Below are 23,967 nucleotides of genomic sequence, written 5' to 3'. Positions count from 1 at the left end.
ACCACCGCTGGCCCGTTGACACCTGCATGTGCTGCATTGCATAAGATGTAACTAAATAAACACTTAAATCTTGTTGGGATGTTCTGGCATTTGTACCGTGTCCCGTTGGTATTATTGTGCAGATTTGTTGATAAAACGGACTTAAATTTCGATTTTCTGTCGTGCTCTTCAATGTTAAATGAGTTTTTAAAACAAGAGGTGTAAAATCACAATGACACTCTGCATTTTTGTAATTTAGATTGATGTGATGTATTATTCTTATATGAGGATTAGAGCATTTCTAACTGCAACCGTCAGTTGATTTTAATTTCACATGAGAAAGGTAGTGAAGTGATTTATCAATTTGTTGTCTGACATGGATCTTGCTTAAGTCAAGTATTTTCCCAGGAACACCTCAGGGGGGCAGCTTGTTCACGTCGACTCTTGTATTTTATAATTTAGTAACATATAAACAACATTCCTAAAGTAATGGAATGGAAAATATTTAACACCAAGTAATGTGTGAACAGATATCCCTACTCAATTTCTTTCATTTAGTATCCATCGGACTACGGGGAAAACTGTACCGCGAGACATGATTCAAACTGATTTTCCATAGATCTTCCTGTGTTTCTTGTCAAAATAATTTAGCATTTATGTTGTTGTCATTCGCCATTTTAACCGCAAAACATTTCAACGGTCTGGGTCCAAATATATGAAAATTGTATTGTTTATGCTAAAAAAACCCGCATCAAATTGGGAATTGGGACCCTTTTATCTATATTCCCAAGTGGCGTGCCTTTTGTCTTTATTTTGAAATATCCCAACCGGAAGAGGTGTGCCAAAATCTTTAAACTTTGCCTAAGGAAAATCTTTGCCCGAGTATTGAACTAACCCGGAACTTTAAATTAAACTAAGTATTCTAGAAAGCACACCGCGCAGTTTTGGACCTGTTTTATACGAAGTTGGGCAGTTGTCTTTTAAGTATTGACTTTTTCAAGCCTGTTTGCACCCCCTGCGTGGAGAACAGACCTCTGCAAATGTCCCTCGCTGCGAGGGCAACGGTTCCTACGGGAGAGAAACTCTCTACTCATATTTTCTAACCAGGTAGGACGCATTATCCTCTTGTAGATACACTCTTTCCAACAAACCTACGCCTGCAGTCATTTGATACCCGGATGACTCACCGCAACCTCGTTCGTGACGTTTACTTTTCGTTTTTCGTCTTAAAAAAACAAATAAAAGTTAACGTCCTGCGCAAAGAAACTTGACTTGACTGAGGTGGACTGCTACATTTGGGAAATAACTAATATAAACACAACAACCATTTTGGGTTAAATGTTAAGAGTCCGTGTAATTGTATTAGCAGTATACTCCACGTTAGGGGATTATTTTGTGTTGAAGTGTGTGTGCGTACGTACGTGCGAGCGTGTGTCTGTGTATTGAGTAGAGAGAGGACGGGGGGGTTTTGAGCTGCCCAACATTAATCTGACAGGGTACCAACACTCACACGCACACGCTCACACGCACACGCACACACTGGAGGCGATTGGTTGCGGGCGTTGAGACACACTTGTCCAAGAGAGCAAACAAAAGGTCTGGAAAGAATCACTTGTGGCACTATGTGTAACATAACAAAGCCAACTGGCGGTGGAAGAACAGTGACAGATGCTGAACATGTCATTTTACATTTAATGGCCCCCACAGTGGGTTGTTCAGGAGCTGTCATATGGTTTTATTGTCCAATGATGCTGCTACAATTAGCCATCAGATCTGTATAATTCCATGATGACCTAAATAATATTTCCCTTGAGATTACATAATTTTAAATATTAATACATTAAAACTTTAGACTGCTGAAGTGACCAAGGTTTTCTCTAATAAACCCACAAACTTTCCAGTACATTGCAATATTTGACAGTAGCTCAGATTTACGATGTTCTCTTTTTTGTGGCCATTTTTCTTTCTAATGCAAATGCTGTCTGTATCTTGTTTTATCAGCACTCTGATGTGACCAAAATAAAAGAAATGTCATACTTCTGGTGAGTCGGAAAATGGCTTACAACATTCGCAAAACTTATTTTGATTTACAGTCAAGCATTGGCCCGAGTTTATCGTGGGCCTTTTTTGCAATGAAGGCAGGTTCTTGCATGAGCGTGCAAGGACAGGCAGGCCATGTGTGCTTTGTCATCGGATGGAGGAACATTTTATTCAGCACTGGGAACGTTTACTCTTCTTCAGGAATATTTGTTCGACTACAACTACTTCAATTCATTTTTGTTACATTAAGTCCCAAAATGTGGTTAACAATTTAAATTTTTGGTCAGTTTGCAAACTTGACTGAAGTGAATCTGTGAAATGTAATATTTATGATTGTGAGTCTATTTTGATGAACTCTGGCTTTCTGGCTGTCGGATGTAACCTCTCTATCAACTCATTTTATGAAAACCGTGTCTGAATATAGTAGTATCAACGCACCGCTTTCACTCAGTCTCCACTTTATTGATTCAGAAAAGCGGAATCCAATCCTAAAATGCAGCAGCTTTTGTTTTAATTTAACTAGGAATGTGAGAGCATTTTCCAAAAATTAAAATCTATAAAGATGCAAAATCTAGTTGGAAACACCACCTGAGTACAATGCAACAAGAATTTTGAAAATCGAATCAAATGTTGGGGGAATTGCCTTTTTGAGGAATGTTTTAGTGTGTGATCGCTTTCAGAAAATCTGGGAAAAAAACCTGAAATCAGAGTAAAATTGAAACTTAATTTCTCAATGTTATCGAGTCTTTCATTTCATCTTTTACTCAGAGAATCCCCTTCTATGATCAGCTCACAAGATTCCATTAAAAATATTCACCAATTTCTTGGGCAGACCAAACCTCTGAGAAATCAAGGGGTCCAAATAAGCGTCATGTTTCAAATGCAGACACGTTCTCTAAAAACTCAACTTTAGTAGCACAGATGGAAGATTATTGGTGAGAAAAGAAGTGTGGGCAGTAGAATAGGTCATGTACATAAGCAGTCAAATTTGGGGGATTTGAATTTCCTTTTGTGGGATTTTAGTGGGGGATTAAGATTTGAAGTACTCGTTACATGTTTTTTTTAGAAAATTCCACCAATAGGGCGCCCACTTGTCACGTTACTACTTACACAGAGCACCGTATCTGAATATGTAACCCGGACTTTGCCCTTATAAACTTCTTGAGGCATGCCACTTGCCCCAATTTTCCCCTTTTGAAATGAATCTTGTTCAAAAAATTGCTCCAGAATGATCTCACATTCTTATAAAATCTCTTCTGGATTAAAAAGGCGGGGGTTTTATTTCTGTGAATTGCCCTTTACTGCGACTACGCATTGAAGTTTCTCAACACCCCAGGTTGTCTTCACAACACGGTCAATGTGACTGATTCAAAACAAACATGCTGCACTTGATTAAAATAAGAATCTGACTCTTGAAGATGTTGCCTCAGGATGAGTGAAGTGATGACGGTAAAAAGAAGTGGGGGTTTGTTTTGACAGGAGCTGCAATAAACTGAGAGAGAGCTTTCTTTTCCAGAGGGGAGTCGTGGTATGTGAACTATCTCAGAGAGCGTGCGCAGGGCGGGGTCCATTCATCGCGCTGAACACAAGCAGGCACAAGTTTGAACTCCTCTGTGTCGCCATGACCTCATGAGCACATAGAAGAATTTGGATTGGCCTCTCTATGTGCTGAGAGTGAAGGATAAGGGAGCAGGAGGGGGAGTCAGAGGGAACAACTGCTTGTTCTGTCCCCTCAGGGAGTGCTGTCTGAAGGTTGAGGAGGAAGTGTGTAACATTGGTGTGAGCGTGTGACTAAGTCCACACAGCGTATACGCAAACAGTTGAAAGCTTGGTCACTTTTACGCTGTGTACCATAAATGCTTGATGAAAGAGGAACACACTACTGCTTTGTATCAAAAAGGATAGTTGCATGGAGCACGATGAGTCATTTGAGAAGTAACGGGCCGTCTTCTTTAAGAGACACAAGTTGAATTTGACTGCTTTCAGTTGAGCCAATTTCGCAGTGACATTTTTTTTTAGTGCAAGGGTCCAACATTAATGGTGGCCCTGGGCTAGTTTTTCCACGTCCATTAATTTTATTTATTTATTTTTTTGCAATATTGTACGTTTGTAGTAGGAGTGATAAAAAGTGAAAAAAAATATTTTATCTCTCCTTCATATGTTTTATTGGGCAAGACTTGACTTTCGACTTGCTTGAACCAAGTCATGACTTGACTTACTTGAAATTGGGCGGCGACTCCACTTGACTTTCTTGATTATTCTCCTCACTGACTTGGGACGAGTTTGAGACTTGAAGGTTATGACTTGAAACTTACTTGTGACTTTCGCGTAAGTGACTTAGTCCCACTTCTGACTTGAAGCACTTTGTGTTTGTATCTTTTAAAATTCTTCACACTTTATTGAATTCCCTGCAAACTGGTTTTACTACCAGAAATGTAAATCATTTTAAAACAGGATAAATTATTGAAAATTTGTTATCTTTTCATTATTTAGTTTTATCTGTAAAATGTGTGTCGTAAATAAATGGATCAAACATAAGAGTAAATGTCCAGGTTTCAATTATTTCCAACATTTTTAAGAAAAAAATACTTTATTGTACACTATATATTTGTTAATTTTGTCCATATCTCACTGCACTACCGTCTAGTAACCAGCCTCGCTGTGAAAAGTTGCTTCTTCTTTCTAAATGTAGTGTGTTACTAAACAATTCCTCACTAAATTGAAACTACAGTTAAAAGTTCAATTCAAGTAAGCACGTCTGTATTTTTAGACAAATGTGTTAAACAGCCAAGAGCAATAAATGTTATAACAGACACAAGTATCCCGACTTGAATGAAAATGGGCTCCATGTCAATGATTTTTACTATATTTATTATGCCTAATGAACAATTTGTTAAACATGATTGTACTCAGGTCCATTAAATTGACAAATTATTGAACAGTTCTCAGCAATGTGCAGTAATGTTTTATACCACTGTACTACAACCTCAGTAGTCGAAGCCTGTGATACAACTCGAGAAAGATTCTCTTCAATTCTGCCCTTTGTTTTATTCGACTTTGTTGTAACAGCCAGCGTGGTGGAGTCCAGAGGTGCCAAAATGCCGCAGCAAAAAGACATAGTGAAGATCGCCATCCAGATGCCAGGGGCCTACCCCCAGCTTATACGACTGGACCAGGTAATACAATACGCTCATTCTCCAGACACAACTGAATACTATTGTTTGTAGAAAACAATTAAACTGATGCTGCTTTTTATAAAGATTCAAGAAGTTCAAATTAAGACAAATGCCAGGGATCTGATGTATTTCAGCATGGGGATAGTAGTTTTAGTAAACTCTGCATAATCGAGTGTGTTAGATTTAGGGGATTTTGTCATCATTAACATAATTTTATTGTTGCATTGATAAGTGTCAATTTGCATTATGGATGTTCAATAAGGACATCGGGACACGATCAGTCAAAGTCATCCCAGCTGTCTCTCTCCCTCCATACCGTATGTGACTGGTTGACGCATGGTTGCTGCCACTAATAACACAGCTGCCACGAGGCGTACCACACACTCTGACAACGTTTTGACTGCTTGACCGCAAGGCTGACCACTAATAGCAGGATAGCCGAGTGTCAGACATGGTAGCAGTCTGACTTGTATTTACATGCACACAAGTCACAAAAAGCGACATTGTTCACAATGCACGAAACAAAGCTGTGCTGCTACTGTATGAACAATTTCATAGCGGGGTAAATGCTAGCGGCAGTTAGTGATTTACAGTACGGTGTGTGACTGTGAGACATTTTTTTTTTGTCTGTGAGCAGAAGAAGCCTCTCTCTGCTGTTATAAAGGAGGTCTGTGATGGGTAAGTCTGTCCATGAACCATCTCTTTTCATATATTTTGCCATCCATTTGACGACAATGTATTCAGTTCTTGTGTGTTCTGCATGTGTAGCTGGAATCTCCCCGGTCATGAAAACTACGCGCTTCAGTATGCCGACGGAGTGCAGACATACATCACTGAATCGGTGAGTGAATAGTGAAATGAATTTTATCAATGAGTCATTCCTTAGGCGATCATTAAGCTTGAGATAAGAAACGTCAATCAAGTATTTTTAAGGCTACTTCATTATAACTTTGTTATTATCTGTACCGTTTCTCCTCACAAGGGTCGCGGGGGGTTGCTTGAGCCTATCCCAGCTATCTTCGAGCAGTAGGCGGGGTACACTTTAAACTTGTTGCCAGCCAATGGCAGGGCACAATAAAGCTAAATCTAAGGGCTGAAGACAGAGATAAGCAGAAAAAAAGCTAAAAATACAATCGGCTCTTCTTCCACCACTTTGACAAACATACACACATGATTTTGCTATTTTTGATATAAGTGTCCACACCACACAATCCAGCACATTTTGCAAAAAAAAAAAAAAAACAACCTCATTATGCCGCATTTCTTGTACCCACAAAAATGCTGCCTACTTTATGAACATTATATGAACTAGTATTGAGAGACATTACGATGATTTTACTTGATTAGGTTCATGTAAAGCTTTCTGTGTCTGACTAAAAACATTCTGGGGAAAGTGTGTTTTTTTCTTCACCAAACTTCCTTAAGTGTATGCTTGGCTAAATATGTTGTGGAAAAAATTCATTTGGCTCCTCAAACACGCTTGAGATGACAGAGATTATGACACGTTATCATGGATAAATGGACAAAAACATGCATCTGTGCTCCATAACTCAAAATCTTATAGACAGCACCTCATGTAATGTAGTTCCTGCTAAAATGTCAGAATATTTTTGACCATATGGTCACAACAGTTTGGTGCTCCTTCATCACAGTGGCGACAACATTCCTGGCCCGAAGCAACTGTGCACGACCTTTTATGCTGAAGTCACTTATGGTTACCATGTAGTCAAAGTGTGCTTTAGCATTTCACAAGAGTTTGTTTGCTGTGTGCGTGTGTGTGTGTGTGTTTTTTAGAACCGTCTGGACATCAAGAACGGCTGCATTCTGCGTCTAACCAAGGCCCCGGTGAGTCTGCATCCAGTAGCCTCTTAAGAAGTCACGCTTCTCTTTCAGGTCCCACATTCTTTGGCTCACTGTCTGCAATCTCTCGATTACAACTCTTCACATTGTGGATGCGAGCCTGAAAATTGTGGCGCAGGTTGTGAGAACATTTTTATTCAGTGAGTTTTTTTTTTTAAATTGATTTATTCTGGAATGTAGGGTCGCTGTGCGGAGGACTTGTTTAAGGGCATCCAAAGCATGGACCTGGGAGTGCGCTGCGATTCGTTGAAACAACTCGCCAGTGTTTCCACGGACGTGACGTTTGCGCAGGAGTTCATCAGCCGAGATGGACACCTCTTACTGGTCAAGATAGTGGAAGACTCGAGCGAGTTAGTCTTCTCTCTTTTGTGTGCACATGACTATTTTCCCATACTGGACTAAAGAGCTGCTTATCATACAGCTCAAATGCTTATTGAATGACATAGTTAATATGGGTTAACGTGATTTACTAGAGGTTACCACATTGTTCTCACAATTCTGAGGTTCTGGAATAATTCATCTCAGGCCCTCCTGCGTGGAGTTGAAATGTACTCCCTGTTTGCGGGCTTTCCTCAGCTAAAAAAATGTGCTTCTTAGTGTTAAATTAAATGAAGACTCAAACTTGTCCTTAGTTATAAATGGTTGTTTGTCTTTGTGTCCTGCACTTGCCTGATGTCCTAAAGAAAATGGATGGATAGTGAATAGGATATATTTGCTGGGTTTGGACTTGCTCATATCTGTCCTTCTTCTTTCCCATCCGAGGGCTTTGGGATGGGGCTGAGTTGAGGGCTGTCAAGTTCTTCCACACCAAACTCATCTAACATGAAAAAGGAAGAGGGAAAGGTTCTTCCCCATAAAATTGTCCAAAATTCCAAGCATGCATCTTCTCTAGCCCTTATTCTTGTTCTGGTCATGATGTTAGCTGGAGTTTGTCACTGCAGACTTGGGCAAGAGCCAGGTGACACCCTGAGCTGATCGACAGCCAATCACAGGACAAATTATAGTGTCTAAAAACAACCACTGACACTATGGACAATTTGGAGATTTCAGTTAACCAAACATACGGTTCATGTTTTGGGAATGTGAGAGGAACCCCGACTTATGTGGAGAGAATACATGCAAACACAGGGAGAACATGCAAACTCCTCATAGCAGGGCCAGAGCTGAGATTCATACCCAAACCTCAGAGCTGAGCTGTAAACAAATTATTGTTCATTGAAATGTGCATCCATTGATTAATTTAAAATTTTCCCCTAATTTTTTCCTGTTTTTGTTGGCCCATATTCCGTTGCATGAATCAGGAGTGCTCTGATCATGACCCACACACTTACCGCCTTCATGGAACTGATGGATCACGGCATTGTGTCCTGGGAAAACCTCTCACCAATCTTCGTTGGGAAGGTGCCGCACTTTACTTTCTGTATGCGTTCCTTTTAGTCCTGTTTGTTGTTTTAATTGTCTTTGCCATGTTCTCACTCAGATCGCCTGCTTCGTCAACGCCAAGGTGGCCGACGCGTCGATCCAGCAGGTGTGTTTGGACATCCTGGAGAGCATGGTCCTTAGCAGCCACAGCCTCTTTGTGCAGGTCAAACAGGTGGTGACCATGGAGAGACTCATCGCTCACCTCCAGATGTGAGTAACCATGAACTGACCGACTCTTGCACTCCAACTGTCACTGTGTTAAAAATCAAACATTTTTGTCCAGCTTGCTTTTTCTGATGAGAAATGTGGAACGTCACTTTATGTGTTTCTTCTGCCAGGACTAATCAGCAGATTCAGACCAAAGCTATGGCTCTCCTTATGGCTCTGTTGCAGACAGCTGGGGACGCTGACAGACAGGTGCTGATTTGGTTCTTCTCCTAAAGTTTGACCGTGATATTTGCGAAACTTTCACCAGTTAGACCGCTATTGTGCCCTTGAGTCACAATCTCACTTAATTGTGACGGGTCATCTTAGACTTCCTTTAAACAGGCAAGTCATTCACTGCCTCTGCTCGGACTCTGCTTCTCTCTCTTTGTGCGGTAACACTTTGCTCATTCAACTGCCTGTCTCCTATTCTCTCCCACACGCACACATACTTCCCTTACAAATCCACCCTTCATATTCCAGCAAGGGATGATTTCATCACATTTCATCACAGAGGTCATAGTTTGATCAAGTCCAGCACTTATTTAGTCACGCTACTATCTCACTACTGCCACCCAGTGTTAGAAGCCTATTATTATAACAATGGAAAAAGTTTTTTCTTTGTATTTTTTTTCCAGGAAATGTTTGCATACCTGAATAAGAAGAATCTCCGCCAGTACATTTACAAGGTAAATTTTGATCTAGTAAAGGAGCAAACAGAAAATGACAATCTATATTACACTCATCCATTTTTTCCTGGCAAAATATTAAGTTAAGGATTTCTTTTTTCCTAACAGACTTCTCCGGAACAATACAACACAATACAACTTTATTTATATAGAATAGACACAAGCATTTATACAATTACTCCAATGTCCCCATCCTGGTTATTTGATGTTGATGTAAATATATCAAGACATTTTAAACCGACACTGGGGGTTCTTTCTCCTTTGTTGTTTTGTTCTGAGACGTGCTAAAGACAGCTAATATGGCGCAATATTTTCAAAGTATGCAAATTATGTTTTAAGTAAATTTAACTGAGTTAAAATATTTAACTGAGTTAAAATTTTTGGCATAAATCACCTGAGTTAATGCTTTTATTTTGACAGCCCTAATTAGTATATATTTGATTAGATTTCTCTGTACGGTGTATATATATATATATATATATGATATATAATCAGAATGGTTACAAATTATTATATTAATGCTACATTTTGAAAAAGTAAACTGATGGAGAAAATGACTTTTTGTTCCAGAATATCATCCACAGTTCAGGTTCAGTCCAGGATGAGATGGCCCACTACCTCTATGTCCTACAGTCAGTGACTTTGAATCATCTGGAGCCACGGATGAGGATGCCGCTGGACTGTTACAGCCAGGCAAGTCCCATGGACACAATGAACAGTAACGAGAATATGACTCATTTCAATTTTAAATTTGGATTTGATACACCATCATGGTGGATGTGGCTGAACTGGACACTTGTCATATTTAATTTCAGAAGTTTTGCAAAGAAATATGTACAGTTTAGAACTCAAAGCCCTCCTCTTCATTTTTAGAGGCTCTAACATATTTATTTTTGTAAACTATTGTATTTTTCACATCCGTGTCCAAATAAATCTGGATTTAACTGTTCATTTACACTTGTTGCAACTTGTGATTGTGTGTAGCTTCGGGAAAAATATTACAAGGTGATAAGATTGTGATTGTTTCAGGTCACTGTGAGTCCACAAATCACATGGTTGACTATGAACTCAACCATCTAACACTGCAAAACATCACTCATTTGTCTGGATCATACAATAATTGATTTAAGCATGTACTTTGTTCAAAATCAGTTGTGTTCTCTCCAGGTTTGATGTTGAAAGTATTGTTTTATGTGTTTGAGGTTGCTTTGAAGCACACTCAAAATATGTGCATGTAGTAAACTTGCAGGTGTTATTTCTTATTTAGGAGCAGAGAGATATCCTCCACGGTCTGCGGCAAGCGGCCTTTGAAACGGAGAGTGAAAACAGTCTAAGTCACGAAAGACGACGTTCTCTCTGCGCCAAAGAGTTCAAGAAGTTGGGCTTCTCTGTAAGTGTCAGCCCTGAACAATGCAAATGGTCTTGTCAGAGTCATTCTAATATTTTGGTTCCACTACATCTCCAGAACAATAGTAATCCTGGTCAGGACTTGGTGAGAACGCCTCCTGGTCTTTTAGCTTTGGACACCATGTGTTATTTTGCCACACGCAATCCTGATGCTTACAGCAGGGTGAGTATGACTTTGTTTCCCATTGCATATCTTTTGTTGTTAAATGAAATATCTACCTGTTTAAATTAATTAATCAAGCTTTGAATAGACTAACTGAATTCTTTCATCTTTCATCTTTAAAATGGCAGCGTCCTACCAGAGATCATCTGTGATGGGAGAACTTATTTTATCAGACTGTTGCTTTAATAAAAGTGACTTTGGTCACATTTTGGATGAAGGTTAAAATCCAGCTTAATATTTTCTTCCAATTCCACTTCCAGCTGGGTTGATGTCCCAAAATATTTTTTCATACGATGTAGAGATTTTATATCATCCTGACTGATGTTTCAATTGGTGACCTGTCATTAAATCATACATCCCTCTGTCAGTTTGTCCTGGAGAACAGCAGCAGGGAGGACAAGCACGAGTGTCCTTTCGCTCGGAGCAGCATCCAACTCACACTCATCTTGTGTGAAATCCTTCGTATAGGGGAACCCCGTGAGTCTGCCAGAAGTTCTGCTTAGTTTTCACTGTGAAGAAATAAGGACAGTGACCGATGAGCCACCCGTGTTGTTGTTTTTGCAGCCTCTGAGACGGGGTCAGACTACCACCCCATCTTCTTCAGTCAGGACAGGCTGCTGGAGGAGCTTTTCTGTGTGTGCATCCAGCTGCTCAACAAGACCTGGAAAGAGATGAGAGCCACACAGGAAGACTTTGACAAGGTGCACGAGATAGTTGAGATGCCAGTGTGATTGTTTACATGGTCTTGTGATAATGAGCACAAGCAGTCTTAATTTTCCAGACTCCATAGCTCTGGGAGGTCTTAATACTAAAGTGTTGGATTGCATATTGTGCTGCTGTTTGGAAGTGAGAGCACTTCGGCAATGTCTCTTTGTTTTGGCGTTCAAAAAGTTTCGCACATTTCTGATCATCCTTGCAAAAGAGAAAATTCGAGTATCTAGTATCTATCTGTCAGTTTGGACCTTGATACATACGTCTCTTTTTATGCTCACTCAAACGCATGGAAGGACCACACAGTGACCTTACAAGCGCATTGTTATGTTTGTACAATGGTGGAGGTTGGAGCCAAGTTTTAAGCAGCAGGGGCTTGTCTACAAGAGATATTGATAATCTGTCCGTTCGAATCTTCCTCAATGGCAAAGCGACTGCGCTTTTGTCCTCATCTGCATTTCCACATCACCCGCACCCGCCCTGTTCCCACCAAGTGCTCCCCAGACGGCCATAAAACTCAGTGACCTTTTCACCTTTTTCGGAGCGGGCCACAAGGCCGCAGGAGTGGCCTATTGTTTTTGCCCACAGTTCCAAATCCTGGCTGCTCTGGGCTGAACACAAAAGGGCATTAGGTGGACAAAGGGAAGCGTGGAGGGCGGCAGCAACAGAAGGAGAAGGACATGAGGGAAACAAAGCTGTCCGAGCATCAGCAGTAATTACACAACAAGAGAGAGAATGTCAAACCCCTGGAAACATATGAGAGGGCAGAACACAAATTAGAGGTAAACATAGTGATGGTGGGATATCCCATCTCTCCAATTTAGTTCTCATTTTAGATGATAAAATGCTACGTGTGTGTTTATTAGTCCCACAATGCAGAAATTGTTTTTACTGCATTCAAGGGGACAGAAGTGGAGCCAATCAAAGAATCTAAAATCCTAATTAGAACAATGATATTGAGCATGTATGTCGCAACTGTACAATAAATACTATATATGCAGATGTGAATGGCTCACTGTACATGAATACATAATTTATAGATTTCAACGGCAGCAATAGTCAGCAGCAATGAATGCATAAATACTGTACTTTTATAAACACCAGCAAAATTAACAAAATAAGGCAAATACAGAGTAGCTTACGATGTAAATGGGACAAAAATGCAGCAAGAGTAGGCAGCAACATTTTATGTAAAAGATTAAATACAATTTACTCTGCCATCATATACAGTCTGCAGCTATGAAGGTGCACACAAATCAGCAAAAATAGGTAGTGGTATTGTTTGAAAAAAAAAAAAAAAGAAAAGCTGTTGCATACAAACGTCGATCCTCCCTCTGCTGTAACATTCATCACACACGTGTAATAAACACAGGTGCACATGTTGAAGGCGTTTTAGGGATAGTGAGACAGCTGACAGTCATGGCTCCAATTGGTCGACTGCGTTGTATGGTTGTGAGGGGGCGGAGGCCTGCATGTGTGTGAGTGTCATCAGGGTGTGTGTGTTTACAAAATAGCCACCAAAGCAGGCAGCACCTCTGCTGATGTCACGTTGATGATCACGGTCGGCCTCACTCAACTCACATTCAAGTTTGGAATTGGAATATTTGCTAAACTGTTAAGTAACCCTCTAAGGAGTAACGATGGAGGTAAGATGGACGTGTGTGTTGTTCGATCAACTTAACAGATACAGTCCGTATACAGTTTATGCAAGCTTAAAATGGGAACGTATTTTGTTCAATGTGACATGGTGGTCTGTCATTAAATTACAATGTTGTTATTATGAGGTCATTTTGGTCACCGTGTATGCAATTCACCAGATGGGCAAACTGTAACCCAGCTGATTGGAAAGTGCTCTCACATTTTGCTTCTGTCAATGATTGTTCACAATCAGTTCAATTGGGTGTGAACAGGAACGATGTAGGTCAGCAGAGCGAAGCGCGGCAAAGTTAGCCAGCTCAAATATATACGAGCTCTATCTATCTGTCTCTATTTGCAGCCTACACACATGCATGTTAAACACAAGGAGGCGTTTACCTATGCACCTCACGCCTCCTTAACATCTCAGTGGCACATTGGTGAGCATACCAGAAGAACGACATTAGTCGATTGTTGTCTAATAGGTTTAGTTGAACTCAAATTCTTCAGACTGTATAAAAATAAGATTTGTTCCTAAAAAAAAAATCACAAGTCCTTTGCGAGTGACACTTAATCGGAAATAAAAACTAGTGGACAGATTCTTTTACAAGGTATATGTTTTTGTTTGTTGCTAGGCAGAATTCAAAGAGTTAAGTCATAAGAAAAAGTCTGTATGCTGGTTAATGCCCACTAGGCTGTTTATATTGTAAAAGAAATGCTGCAGCAACTAATGGAATGAGTTAAAAAAAAAAAAAAAGAAAACACTTTGAAGGTTAATGGCTGAGCGTCGGGGCAATAAACGGTGTCAACTTCAGCCTGCGTCGCTGTCAATGTTCGTCTTTCACATCATTTTATTTATTTTTTTGTATTTCACTAAATGTGTCTGTTAGCTGTGGCAGCTGAACCACATTGAATGAAATATGAATTCTAGAGGTCATTGATCGTTCCAATTATGTGTGGCCAATGAGGGTGAAGTAGGTTAATAAAAGGCGCAGCGCTTCATTGATTGCAAGCCGTTTGGGGAAATTGCTCTGGGGGAAGCCAACCAGCTGGCTGTTAGTTTGCAACCTGGCTTTTATCATAAGTATAGCACTGCGTGTGTTTATTTGTTACAAACAATGCTGTTGACAGTTGACAATCCTTGCTCATAGTACAACAGCTTCCAATTCCAAAAAGACACATTTAGAGGAAATAACGAGCTCCAAATTCTTACTCTGAATGTAAATAAACGCGGTCGGTATGGTGCAGGTGATGCAGGTGGTGAGGGAGCAGATCACGCGCACGCTGTCCAGCAAGCCGACCTCTCTGGAGCTCTTCAAGAACAAAGTGAACGCCCTCAACTACAGCGAGATCCTCAAACTGCGGCAGACCGAGCGACTGCACCAGGAAGAGACGCTGGCCCCGCCCGTACTGTGAGTTGAAGGACGAGCACGGCCAGCATGCTCAATTGCAAAAAAAATTTAAACATTTTAAAAAAATGATGCGCACGTGTTTGCAGTGAACTGAAGGAGCGTCTGAAGCCTGAGCTGCTTGAGTTGATCCGCCAGCAAAGACTGAACAGGCTTTGTCAGGGGACCATGTTCAGAAAGATCAGCAGCCGACGTAGACAAGGTGAGGACACGCACGAGCATGCGAGAGAGAGGACTTATTTTTTTCTTGCAAACGTTCACATTGTTGGCTGTTGCCGCCCCCCCAGACAAACTGTGGTACTGTCGTCTGTCACCCAATCACAAAATGCTGCACTACGGCGACGTCGAGGAAGAATCGGACACTCCACCCATCGAATCACTGCAAGAAAAGAGTGGGTGTCGTGTGTGCGATTTTGTGTGTGTGTGTGTGTGTGATCATAAGTGTGTATGAGTGTAAGACTTGTGATGACACAAGGTGATTGAGAATTATTTCAACGCATTAATGTTAACCTGTGCTCATTTAGTCCCGGTGGCAGACATAAAAAATCTGATGGTAGGCAAAGAGTGTCCTCACATGAAGGAGAACAAAGGCAAACAGAACAAGGTGAGCTGTTCTTCATGATGTAGAGAGTGAAAAGAAAAAGTCTACACACCCCTGGTCAAACACCATGTCAAATTATTGGGATATAACAAATGAGACCCGTAGAGCAGTTTCAATACTTTTTCTACCATTAATGTGACCTATAACCTTCTCAAGTCAATTGGAAAAAAGGACGTCTTTTGCTGAGGGGGGAAGTAAAAAAAAAAAACAGTGTTGCTCCTCTCAATGCACAAAAAAAAGATAATAGGTATGTTCTTCAGTAAATAACAGAGGATAGGTACCCCCCCAAAAAAAATGTTTTGAAAGAATGTATATAGTTTACCTGTTTGACATTGTAGTTTGATGGGTTGTTGTGATTTTTTTTTTTTCAAATTTCAATTATATTCCTTGGCTCAATAAATGTGAAACATTGATGTAGTGTGCGTGAGGCTTCACTGTCCTATGTGTGTTGCATGTAGGAGGTGCTGGACCTGGCGTTTAGCATCACCTATGACGTAGAGGAGTACAGCCTCAACTTCATTGCATCCTCAAGGACTGACGTGAGTCCAGCTCATTATCATCATCATGATCATCAGCTGCTGCTGTCCACTTATAGATTTTGTGTGTGTGTGTGTGTGTGTGTGTGTTAGTTCTGCCTATGGACAGATGGACTGAGTGTCCTGCTGGGCAGAGAAATGAGCAGCGAATCCATGCGCAGCGAGCTGGACATCCTCCTGTCCATGGAAATTAAGCTTCGCCTCCTGGATTTGGAGAACATCCCCATCCCAGAGAATGCGCCTGTCGTCCCCAAACCGCCAAGCAACTACAACTTCTGCTACGATTTTAGTCAAACTGAGCAGTAGAGGGTGCATCACAAATGAGTTCCTGTGTAAATATAGTGCGTGTGCTTGTACGTTGGTGGATGGGTTTGATGAAGAGGATCAATTATGTGTTGGGCTCTGATTTACACGTTTGTTACAAATGTTCACGAGCTCCTACTGCTGCTGTGCTCATCTTTTAACATCCACCTGCTTGACTGAACCTCACAATTTGAAGTGCAATTTAGCTCCTTTTTTTTTTTTTTTAACAAATCAGTTCCAAAGTTTCATAGACTCAATGAAATCAATGAAAATCAACCTTATTTTGTGGAAAAGTGAAAATAGGCCCTTAATCTTTTTATGCAGTACAGCTTTTTTATTTGTTAAATAAAAACTCTTTTTTTTTTTCTACGACAATTTTGGGCCCCTTGTTTGCAAGTCGGCATATTAAGGCTTTGCACTTGCTGTCCCTTAAACAAAACCAGATGTCTTTCTGTGCTTAATCTCTACAAGATGTAAATGAAATGAGACCTTTTTGCTACAATTGATGGTACATTTCATCTAAACAATCACAACCCAGTCTTACAGAAATAGGTACGCTGGATATTTACAAGAAACAAGCACGTGGATGTATAAGTTTACCAAAATCATCTGGGTAACAATGCAAAGCATTTATTTTAATAAGAGAATGTTTTGGTCCACAAAGTTTGTACACATGCAATTTTTGTGCCAGTGCTTTATAAAAACATTTATATGAGAGTACACAGTTCTGGTGCATTGTACAGTTTTAGACCACTGTGTTGGCTAACAACACCAACAAAAGTGATGGGGTTTAATCAGGCAATTATGGCATGAAGAAAATGATACATTATATGAAATTTTCAAGGAAATAATGTAGGAGCAGGAAAGTCGAGGCCACTTTGCTCCCTGTTGAATGCCAACATTGTCCGGACAAAGACTGACACTTCCTTTGGACTCATCTGTGTGTTTATACTTTGCAAAAATCTCTTAAGAACATAAATACAATGAAATATGTAAGTTACATTCTTTAGCTAGTTTTTAGTAGCAGATGTGTTCACATAATGGTTCACTGTTTGGTTTTTAATGACATTTGGCTTCAATTAAGTGACAAAATAAAAGTCAAGACAAGTTTTGATTTTAAAGTAAAGTTGTACACGTGGCATCTTAAAATGTTCAGTCAGCACTTTAAGTAGTGATGCAACAACATCATTTAATAAGCATCAACTGAAAATATTTTGTTCAGATGCGTACATGGCGTCTCTAAAATGCATTAGCAAATTAGCCTTTATTGGCCCCTCAACATAGGAATTATGTATTTTAGACATTAATGTGACTGCTTGTTTAATAAAAGAAAGAGACTGCAGTGTATATACAGGTTCATTCCACATGTCTTTCTTTATATCTGATGGACAAATGAAGCTTCATTAAGCATTTGTAATATTTTTTGACTCCTCCAGATGGCACTCTTGGTTTAAAGATGTACTGGAAATTTGATACGTTTTCATTGCACAAGCATTTTAAACTGAAATCACAGTTTCAAGGAGTGAAAAACAAGTGCTTCATGAAGCTTCATTTTCCCATCACTAATTCTTCTCATTACCATTCCTAGCGCGTTACTGGCTGAGGAAAAACGGCGCTGCTGATTCAGCGCAGAGTGGTGTCCATTTGAACTTTTACCAAATATGATTTATAAACCAACTTGGAATTGGCTCAATTGATTTGTTCCTAGCTAGGTATAATGTGGAATTAATTCTAAATGCTACAAGAAATTTTAAAAAACTGCGGGGCAACCTGTATTGTTAAGCTTCAAAGCGCTACATGTGTTTCTCTCAACTGTCCATCGGTTCAGTTGCTATAAATCGCAATACTTTTTAACAGTTTTGGTGAGATGATTTGCCTGATAAAAAAAATCACCAAGAACTTTTTCATCAGAGAGAAAAGTCACTCCCACCAGGTAGTTTACAATGGATATTTTCCAAAAAGGGCAGCTGGGATTGAAGGTGGTCCACAGTGGTTCCTGAGATCTTGTTGCACTTTGACACGTCAAGTGTTTTTAGTCGCTTGCAATGCTGAGCCAGCAGGAGCAAAGATCTGTAAATATCCATAACGTGAAATATGATTACACCCAAAAAAAAAAAACAAGAAGCAAAAACACCTTAAGGTATTGTAAAGCAGCTGTCACAACCTTGTTTGTGCAACAGAAAAGTGATATTTTGATGAAACGAGTGGTTGTGAATTGCTGTTGTAAAGGACAGAGCAGAGCACCTACTTACTTATCTGTGATTTTATTGCAAGCTGAGAGGTGGAGATGCTGCAACCTGTGGAGGTGCGGCGCCGCCTGTGCCACGCCGTGGTCACTTATGTGCGCACAGCCGCTGAGCTCCAGGCTCATGAGGGCGCGGCAGTGCCGGGCCACAGCTGCCAAACTGGCATCGGTGATGTCGGACAGTGAGGACAAAGAGAGACATTGGAGATCTGTGAAGCGTACCACCTGTGCGTGGCAGACACAAATAATGAGGTCATCCTTTAAGAACAGGATCTCACGCAAAATTGGACTCACACTTTTGACTGCCTATCAGTATTATATGATTTTCTTTTCAGGTGCTAAACCAAGCAATCTAGAAGACCTGTGTGACGCTGCTGTCGGTGAGCTTGCAGCAGGCGGACAAGTCGAGCTCACGGAGCCTGCGGAGCGCTAACAGCGACGCCCCCGCCTGCTCTTTGAACTGCTTTATGTCGTCTGGCGTCACCAGTTTGGGTCGCTCCTCAAAGGGTAAACGCGGAGGCTTGAAGAAACCCATGTTGCCGAAGGTGCGCGTGAACCTGGGGCCCTTGTCCTCCTGACGGGGGGAGAGTAGGGAAATTAAGATAGTGTTGTGCAAGAGTGGGGCGAATTTGAATAATAACAGCTCTCTCATCGTCCTCCAATTAAGGCTGAACAATTTTGAAAAATAATCAATTTATATTTTTTTCCTCAATATTGCAATTGTTTATTTGATTCTTTTTTTTCCAAAGTCCTCTTGCTATGTATTTTTTAACAAACAAGCATTCAAAACTGTAATACAATAAACAATATCAGATTTATTTTACCCAAATGTATTGGTCTTATATTGGCTTTTGCTAAAAAATAAAGGCAAATTGAGATAATAGGACACATATTTCCCTATAAAATTATGTATAATACATGGAAGAAAAATTTTTGAAAGTTACAGCAATTTGGAGAAAAACACATTTAAAGTTTTGGCCCATACATCTTTTAAATGTCCATAGCAACAAGTAACTTAGGAAAAATATTTCGGCCTCAAAAAATTCAGGAAGCGTTGAAAGACCTATCGGAAGTAAATTCCAATAGCAAATGAGGACATCATCTGAGATTTTAACCTTTTAAAATATGTATACTTAAAGTACAGTGAGTCTATCTAAAAACTTCCACTACATTCCAATGATGATTTGAACTCAATTAATTGTTCATCTTATATGACACAATTATGGAAAGATGTACACAATTTTCCTCCATTACGTCACAAAAAGCGATTCCAGCAACTGCGGCGCTCTCCGTCGACACCGCTCACCTTTTCCTCGTCCAGCACGCAAGCACTCGTCTCCACCATCCCCAGCAGACCCCAATCCGTCACCTCTTGACACCAGCCCAGTCGCAGGACCACCAGGCCCTGCAGATAGGTGGCGATGGCGCGCACCGACAGGTCGGTCACATTGACACACAAGGTCAGGTCCAGTTCACGTAAAGTGCTGCCTAGAAGCTGAGTAAGGGAAAAAACGGCCTCATCCTGAGGAGAGACAAAATGAGAGTGTGTCACTTTCTACACGGGGTCCTCATTTGCTCCACAACGGACGCCTGACGCGACTGACCTGGATGTAAGTGCAGCTCTGCAAGTTGAGTTTCTCCAGCTGTGCTCGCTCAGTTTGCCGTCGCGACAAACCTTTCACTATCTCTACCCCGCCGACGTGGAGACACTCGCATAGATCCAGACTTCGCAGGGATGGGACTGACACCAGTTCGGCTAGGCCTGCAGAACAAATGACCATCAACACTGAACTTCAACTTCAACATCCCACTTCAGCGAGAGCTGTGCAAACGGCACAGGCGCTTTTTTTTTTTTTTACGTCCACTCTATGAACATGCTGGCATCTTCTCAGTAACAGGATACCTGTTTCAGTGATCTTCCAGTCACGTGCCAAAGAGAGGTGCGTAAGCGAGCTCAGGCCTCCAGCGACGGCCACCACGGCCCTGCTGCTCAGCTCGGTGCAGCCACTGATGTCCAGTTTCTGAAGGCTCGGTTGGTGCTTTACCAGCACCTCCACTGAATAGTCCGTCAGCTCCTTGCAACTTTGCAGACGCAGCTCCTCCAAGGTCAAACATTCAACCTGTATCACGTCATATAACCCAGGGGCGGGCTAACCTTAGCGCTCAAGTGAAGATTAAACATGATTAGCGCGTATATTTCCGTACTTTTTGTGCAGAAATGTAAATGTTCCTAACCTGGGCAATAGTGCGAAGGGACTCAGGGGTGACGGAGGTTCTGCTGAGGTCCAGAGCAACAAGGGTGGCGCTCTGCTCCGTTAGCAACTTCCTCAGGTTCCTCAGTGAGAGTAGCGCAGAGGAAACCTCAACAGTTCCCACCGGGCAACCGTTGTAGGGGTCAAACTCAAAAGCGATGTGGCAGCCAGCCAGCGAGAGGCGGCGGAGGCGAGGTGTGCAGCCCGTCAGGCGGTTGAAGGTGAGGTCAGAGAGGTAGCGGAGGTTGGACAGGTCCAGTTCCTCAAGGCCAGACAGAGCTGACTTAACCTGGAACACAGTGGAAAACATTGGGGAATTTGAATGGGAAAACAAATACATTAATTTACTGACTAATTCCAAATGTTTTATATGAACAATTTTATAATGTTCACAGACAAAAAAAAAGAAAAAAATCAATAATAATATCCAGTTGGAGTTTGTAAAAAAAAAAAAAACAATCTGTGGTGTTTGGCACTGACCATTTCCTGCCATGATATAAAAAATAAAGCATGTCTTTCACAGTCAAACAATTCTTAAGCAAGATAAGGCACCATCCTGCAATATAGAAAATACAATTAAAGATGTAGCTTCTGACGGTACAAAGGGAGATAAATGTTATGTCATGGTCACCACCCTGATTCCTGACCTAAACCCTACGGAGCGCATGTAGAGCATCCATAAGAGGAAGATCTATTGTAACTCAGAAAAGCAACTCTGTAAACCAATTCTATGATAAAAAAAATACACATATATGGGCAATATAATCAGATTGCTTTCATGGACGACTAAAGGACTTTGAGAATATTTACTGGTACTTTTTAGAGGCTGAAATGCACAGGCAAATTGCTGCTCTGTAGTGACTATAAAGACGATACACAAGATAAAAAAAAAAAAATCGAGAAAATGTCTATGAGTGATGTGAGCTTTAACCTGCTGTCTGTGTTCCTTTCTGGACAGGAATGCTCCGGACATGAAGAGGCTGTCCAGGCCTCTTAGGTCGAGCCTGCGGAGGGAAGTGAGGCGAGGGAGAAGAGCCAACAAGGAGGCTTCAGTGACACTGCTGCCAGGCAGTGCTAAACTGTCCAACTTGGAGCCAACACTTTGGCCCACCTGATGGGAGAGAGTGGCAAGGGACTGAAGTAACACTGGGACACACAGAAAAATATGGCGTTCTCCGTTCTAGATTGATCCAAATGCATTTGATGGGATTGAGGTTGGGGTTCTGGTCAAGTTCTTCCATACCATACATAAATTAAGTTGTACTCTATCGTATTACATTTACATTTATTGTATACAATTTACCTCCTGCAGCAATGATCTAGATAAGCTAAATCCATCCAGCTGTTTGATGATCAGGCTACAGCGAGACCGTCGTCCCAGACTTCTGACCAGTTCCAGGGATGAGGCTGAAGCCGGAAAGCAAAAGATGACATTTTTCTACACGCAAAAAGAAAGATATAAAAAGGTTTGCTTTGAATGTGCATGGCTTTGCTTCAGAAAACAAATGTTATCGCAGATTTGTGGGCAAGTTTTAAGTGCGGCACAAATGACCTGAAAACACAAGTCCTGGCTCGCAATGTACCAGCTGCGGCAGACTAGTGATGCTTCCTTTCTGTCTGAAGTCTGGAGAAAACTCAGGATGTAGACTACAATCTAGAAAGAAAGGCAAGGACATTACATTGGAAACATGATTGGGGCACATAATTTTTTCAGGTGGCTTATCAAATTAGTTGCGTTAAATGCAGATCTATCCTTTCCGCCACGCAAAATGCTCAGTTTGTACACGTTACAAATTGCCGTTGCACTCTCCAGTCTACGCAATTAAGTATTTCCAAAGTGCCGACATTATCATTGTTAGATGACGGTAGCGTCACTTTAGCTTCCAGTGACAACAATACAACCAGAACGTTCCTTACTGGCTGTGTTGCGATGTTGCAGAGTAAAAAAATATTTTCTGTGTTCCTCTGGGTTATTTTGTTGCTTTGTAGCCCTTAATAATAATAATAATTATTATTATTATTATTATTGTTGGAATGACGCCATTGCTGACTTTTTCTTTTTAGTCAGGTGTGGACAAATTAATTCCTGTCTATAATTTCTGGCCACAAAACGTCCACGCGAGCAGTGTGTTCATCTGAAAATTTGCAATCACGTGATCGGGATTGTTATTTAGAATTTCCATCCATCCAATTAACGACCTGCGTATCCTCACGAATGTACAAAAATTGTAAGTATTCATAAAATACAAAACAGTTATTAGTCAGCAAGTATAAACTAGTATTGGGAGGTAGAAATTAGCAATATGATGCACTTGAAGTTGTGAAATTAGGATTAAACTGCAATTTCATGTAAAGAAATTGTTACTATTACAAAAATCTTGGATTTATAATGCTAAAAACTGTCATGTTAAAAGACTAAACGGGTATTATTATTTTAAAAAAAAAACAACCAAGAATAGGATATTCCAAAACAAAAACTGCAAATGAACGTTCATTTACAACAAAAATGAAGTATACATTATTTTTTTTTAGAAGAATGGAACTCTAATTTGTGAGTATGAAGTATTGGGAAAATGAAAATAAATTTTACGAAGATCAAGTTACGTTATCTTGTGTTGACTTCTGAGTGTGACGTTTAGGTTCTTGTAGGAATTTGTATAATCACTGGTTATAATGACGCCGTGTTACTGACTTTTTCTATTAAGTCTTGACAAATTAATTCCAGTTAACCAGTTACAATATAAAGTTTCTGTCCACGCGAGCTGTGTATTTGCTAGCTTGTTAGCGTGTCTTTAAATGAACTTGGCTGACCTCCAGAGGCAACTCGGGTGCTTCCAGCGAGTCCTCCTCATCGCAGCCTTCCATTTCGAAGTTTGCTCTCTCTCAATCAGGTGTCAAGCAGACGGGACGGAAGACCTCTAAACGCATCCCCGCGGAGCTAATCGAACTGCTCACTAGCTAACTAGCCTCAACGACACAGCTAGGCTACTGTCAAGCAAGCTCTTCTGAAAAAGAATTAATAGCATGACTAAAGTCGTGGCAATGTCAGACTGTGAAATGCCAAGGTTAAAAAAAAGGAGACGGTAATGGCTGTCCGGCGCAGTTTCTGTAGACACCAGTTATTCATTCCGTCAGTCGGAAGGAGGATCAGATGAGTGTCGGCTGTGACGTCACGGGGGCGGTAACACTCATAATAAAAATCCAGTTGTCAGTTTTTAATTGGAAATAAATCAGGCTGATACAATATACTCTGAACTAATGTGGTTCTGTTTTTTTTGGAAAAACTATTACGAAGCACAAGCTTGTTTGATACACACGTTTTAACTGGATGTTGA

The 23,967-nt window shown here is 40.7% G+C and overlaps 2 protein-coding genes across 4 annotated transcripts; one reads left to right on the top strand and one right to left on the bottom strand.

Moving 5' to 3' along the window:
• Positions 1 to 828: 828 nt before the first annotated feature.
• elmo3 (engulfment and cell motility 3) lies at positions 829 to 17,480 on the top strand. Of its 3 annotated transcripts, XM_088298518.1 has the most exons (21): positions 829 to 1,086; positions 5,089 to 5,195; positions 5,833 to 5,873; positions 5,964 to 6,036; positions 6,990 to 7,040; positions 7,236 to 7,405; positions 8,357 to 8,456; positions 8,536 to 8,687; positions 8,816 to 8,894; positions 9,320 to 9,370; positions 9,941 to 10,063; positions 10,638 to 10,760; positions 10,836 to 10,940; positions 11,309 to 11,417; positions 11,505 to 11,641; positions 14,535 to 14,698; positions 14,785 to 14,897; positions 14,983 to 15,087; positions 15,220 to 15,299; positions 15,755 to 15,835; positions 15,926 to 17,480. In XM_088298518.1, exons 2-21 carry the CDS (start codon positions 5,118 to 5,120, stop codon positions 16,136 to 16,138), a joined length of 2,148 nt encoding a protein of 715 aa, XP_088154644.1. In that variant the 5' UTR covers positions 829 to 1,086; positions 5,089 to 5,117; the 3' UTR covers positions 16,139 to 17,480. The 3 variants fall into 3 exon arrangements, with proteins under 3 accessions (XP_088154644.1, XP_088154646.1, XP_088154645.1); XM_088298520.1 differs by lacking the exons at positions 829 to 1,086; positions 5,089 to 5,195; positions 5,833 to 5,873; positions 5,964 to 6,036 and having other exon boundaries at positions 7,016 to 7,164; XM_088298519.1 differs by lacking the exons at positions 829 to 1,086; positions 5,089 to 5,195; positions 5,833 to 5,873; positions 5,964 to 6,036 and having other exon boundaries at positions 7,024 to 7,173.
• On the bottom strand, positions 16,746 to 23,789 carry fbxl9 (F-box and leucine rich repeat protein 9). Its single transcript, XM_088298521.1, has 11 exons — positions 23,444 to 23,789; positions 22,185 to 22,286; positions 21,936 to 22,070; positions 21,564 to 21,743; positions 20,616 to 20,921; positions 20,284 to 20,500; positions 19,985 to 20,142; positions 19,687 to 19,902; positions 18,742 to 18,954; positions 18,388 to 18,605; positions 16,746 to 18,205 (listed from the first exon to the last, which is right to left on the bottom strand). The coding sequence occupies exons 1-11, from the start codon at positions 23,495 to 23,497 to the stop codon at positions 18,043 to 18,045; spliced, it is 1,962 nt and encodes a 653-aa protein (XP_088154647.1). The 5' UTR covers positions 23,498 to 23,789; the 3' UTR covers positions 16,746 to 18,042.
• Positions 23,790 to 23,967: the final 178 nt, after the last annotated feature.

The sequence above is a fragment of the Idiotropiscis lumnitzeri genome, chromosome 6 (assembly GCF_059441095.1).
Source record: "Idiotropiscis lumnitzeri isolate Australia: NSW breed Sydney's pygmy pipehorse chromosome 6, RoL_Ilum_1.0, whole genome shotgun sequence".
Classification (NCBI taxonomy): Eukaryota; Metazoa; Chordata; class Actinopteri; order Syngnathiformes; family Syngnathidae; genus Idiotropiscis; species Idiotropiscis lumnitzeri.
This window is presented reverse-complemented; position numbering and strand designations above follow the sequence as displayed.

What these genes read in the sequence shown, in the direction of transcription:
- elmo3 (XM_088298518.1), top strand. Translation starts at nt 5,118, where the DNA reads ATGCCGCAGCAAAAAGACATAGTGAAGATCGCCATCCAGATGCCAGGG. An exon ending in AGCTTATACGACTGGACCAG is followed by an intron (nt 5,196 to 5,832) that starts GTAATACAATAC and finishes GTCTGTGAGCAG; the next exon opens with AAGAAGCCTCTCTCTGCTGT. An exon ending in ATAAAGGAGGTCTGTGATGG is followed by an intron (nt 5,874 to 5,963) that starts GTAAGTCTGTCC and finishes CTGCATGTGTAG; the next exon opens with CTGGAATCTCCCCGGTCATG.
- fbxl9 (XM_088298521.1), bottom strand. Translation starts at nt 23,497, where the DNA reads ATGGAAGGCTGCGATGAGGAGGACTCGCTGGAAGCACCCGAGTTGCCT. An exon ending in AGAGCTGCACTTACATCCAG is followed by an intron (nt 19,903 to 19,984) that starts GTCAGTCGCGTC and finishes GTCTCTCCTCAG; the next exon opens with GATGAGGCCGTTTTTTCCCT. An exon ending in TGCAATAAAATCACAGATAA is followed by an intron (nt 18,206 to 18,387) that starts GTAAGTAGGTGC and finishes GGATATTTACAG; the next exon opens with ATCTTTGCTCCTGCTGGCTC.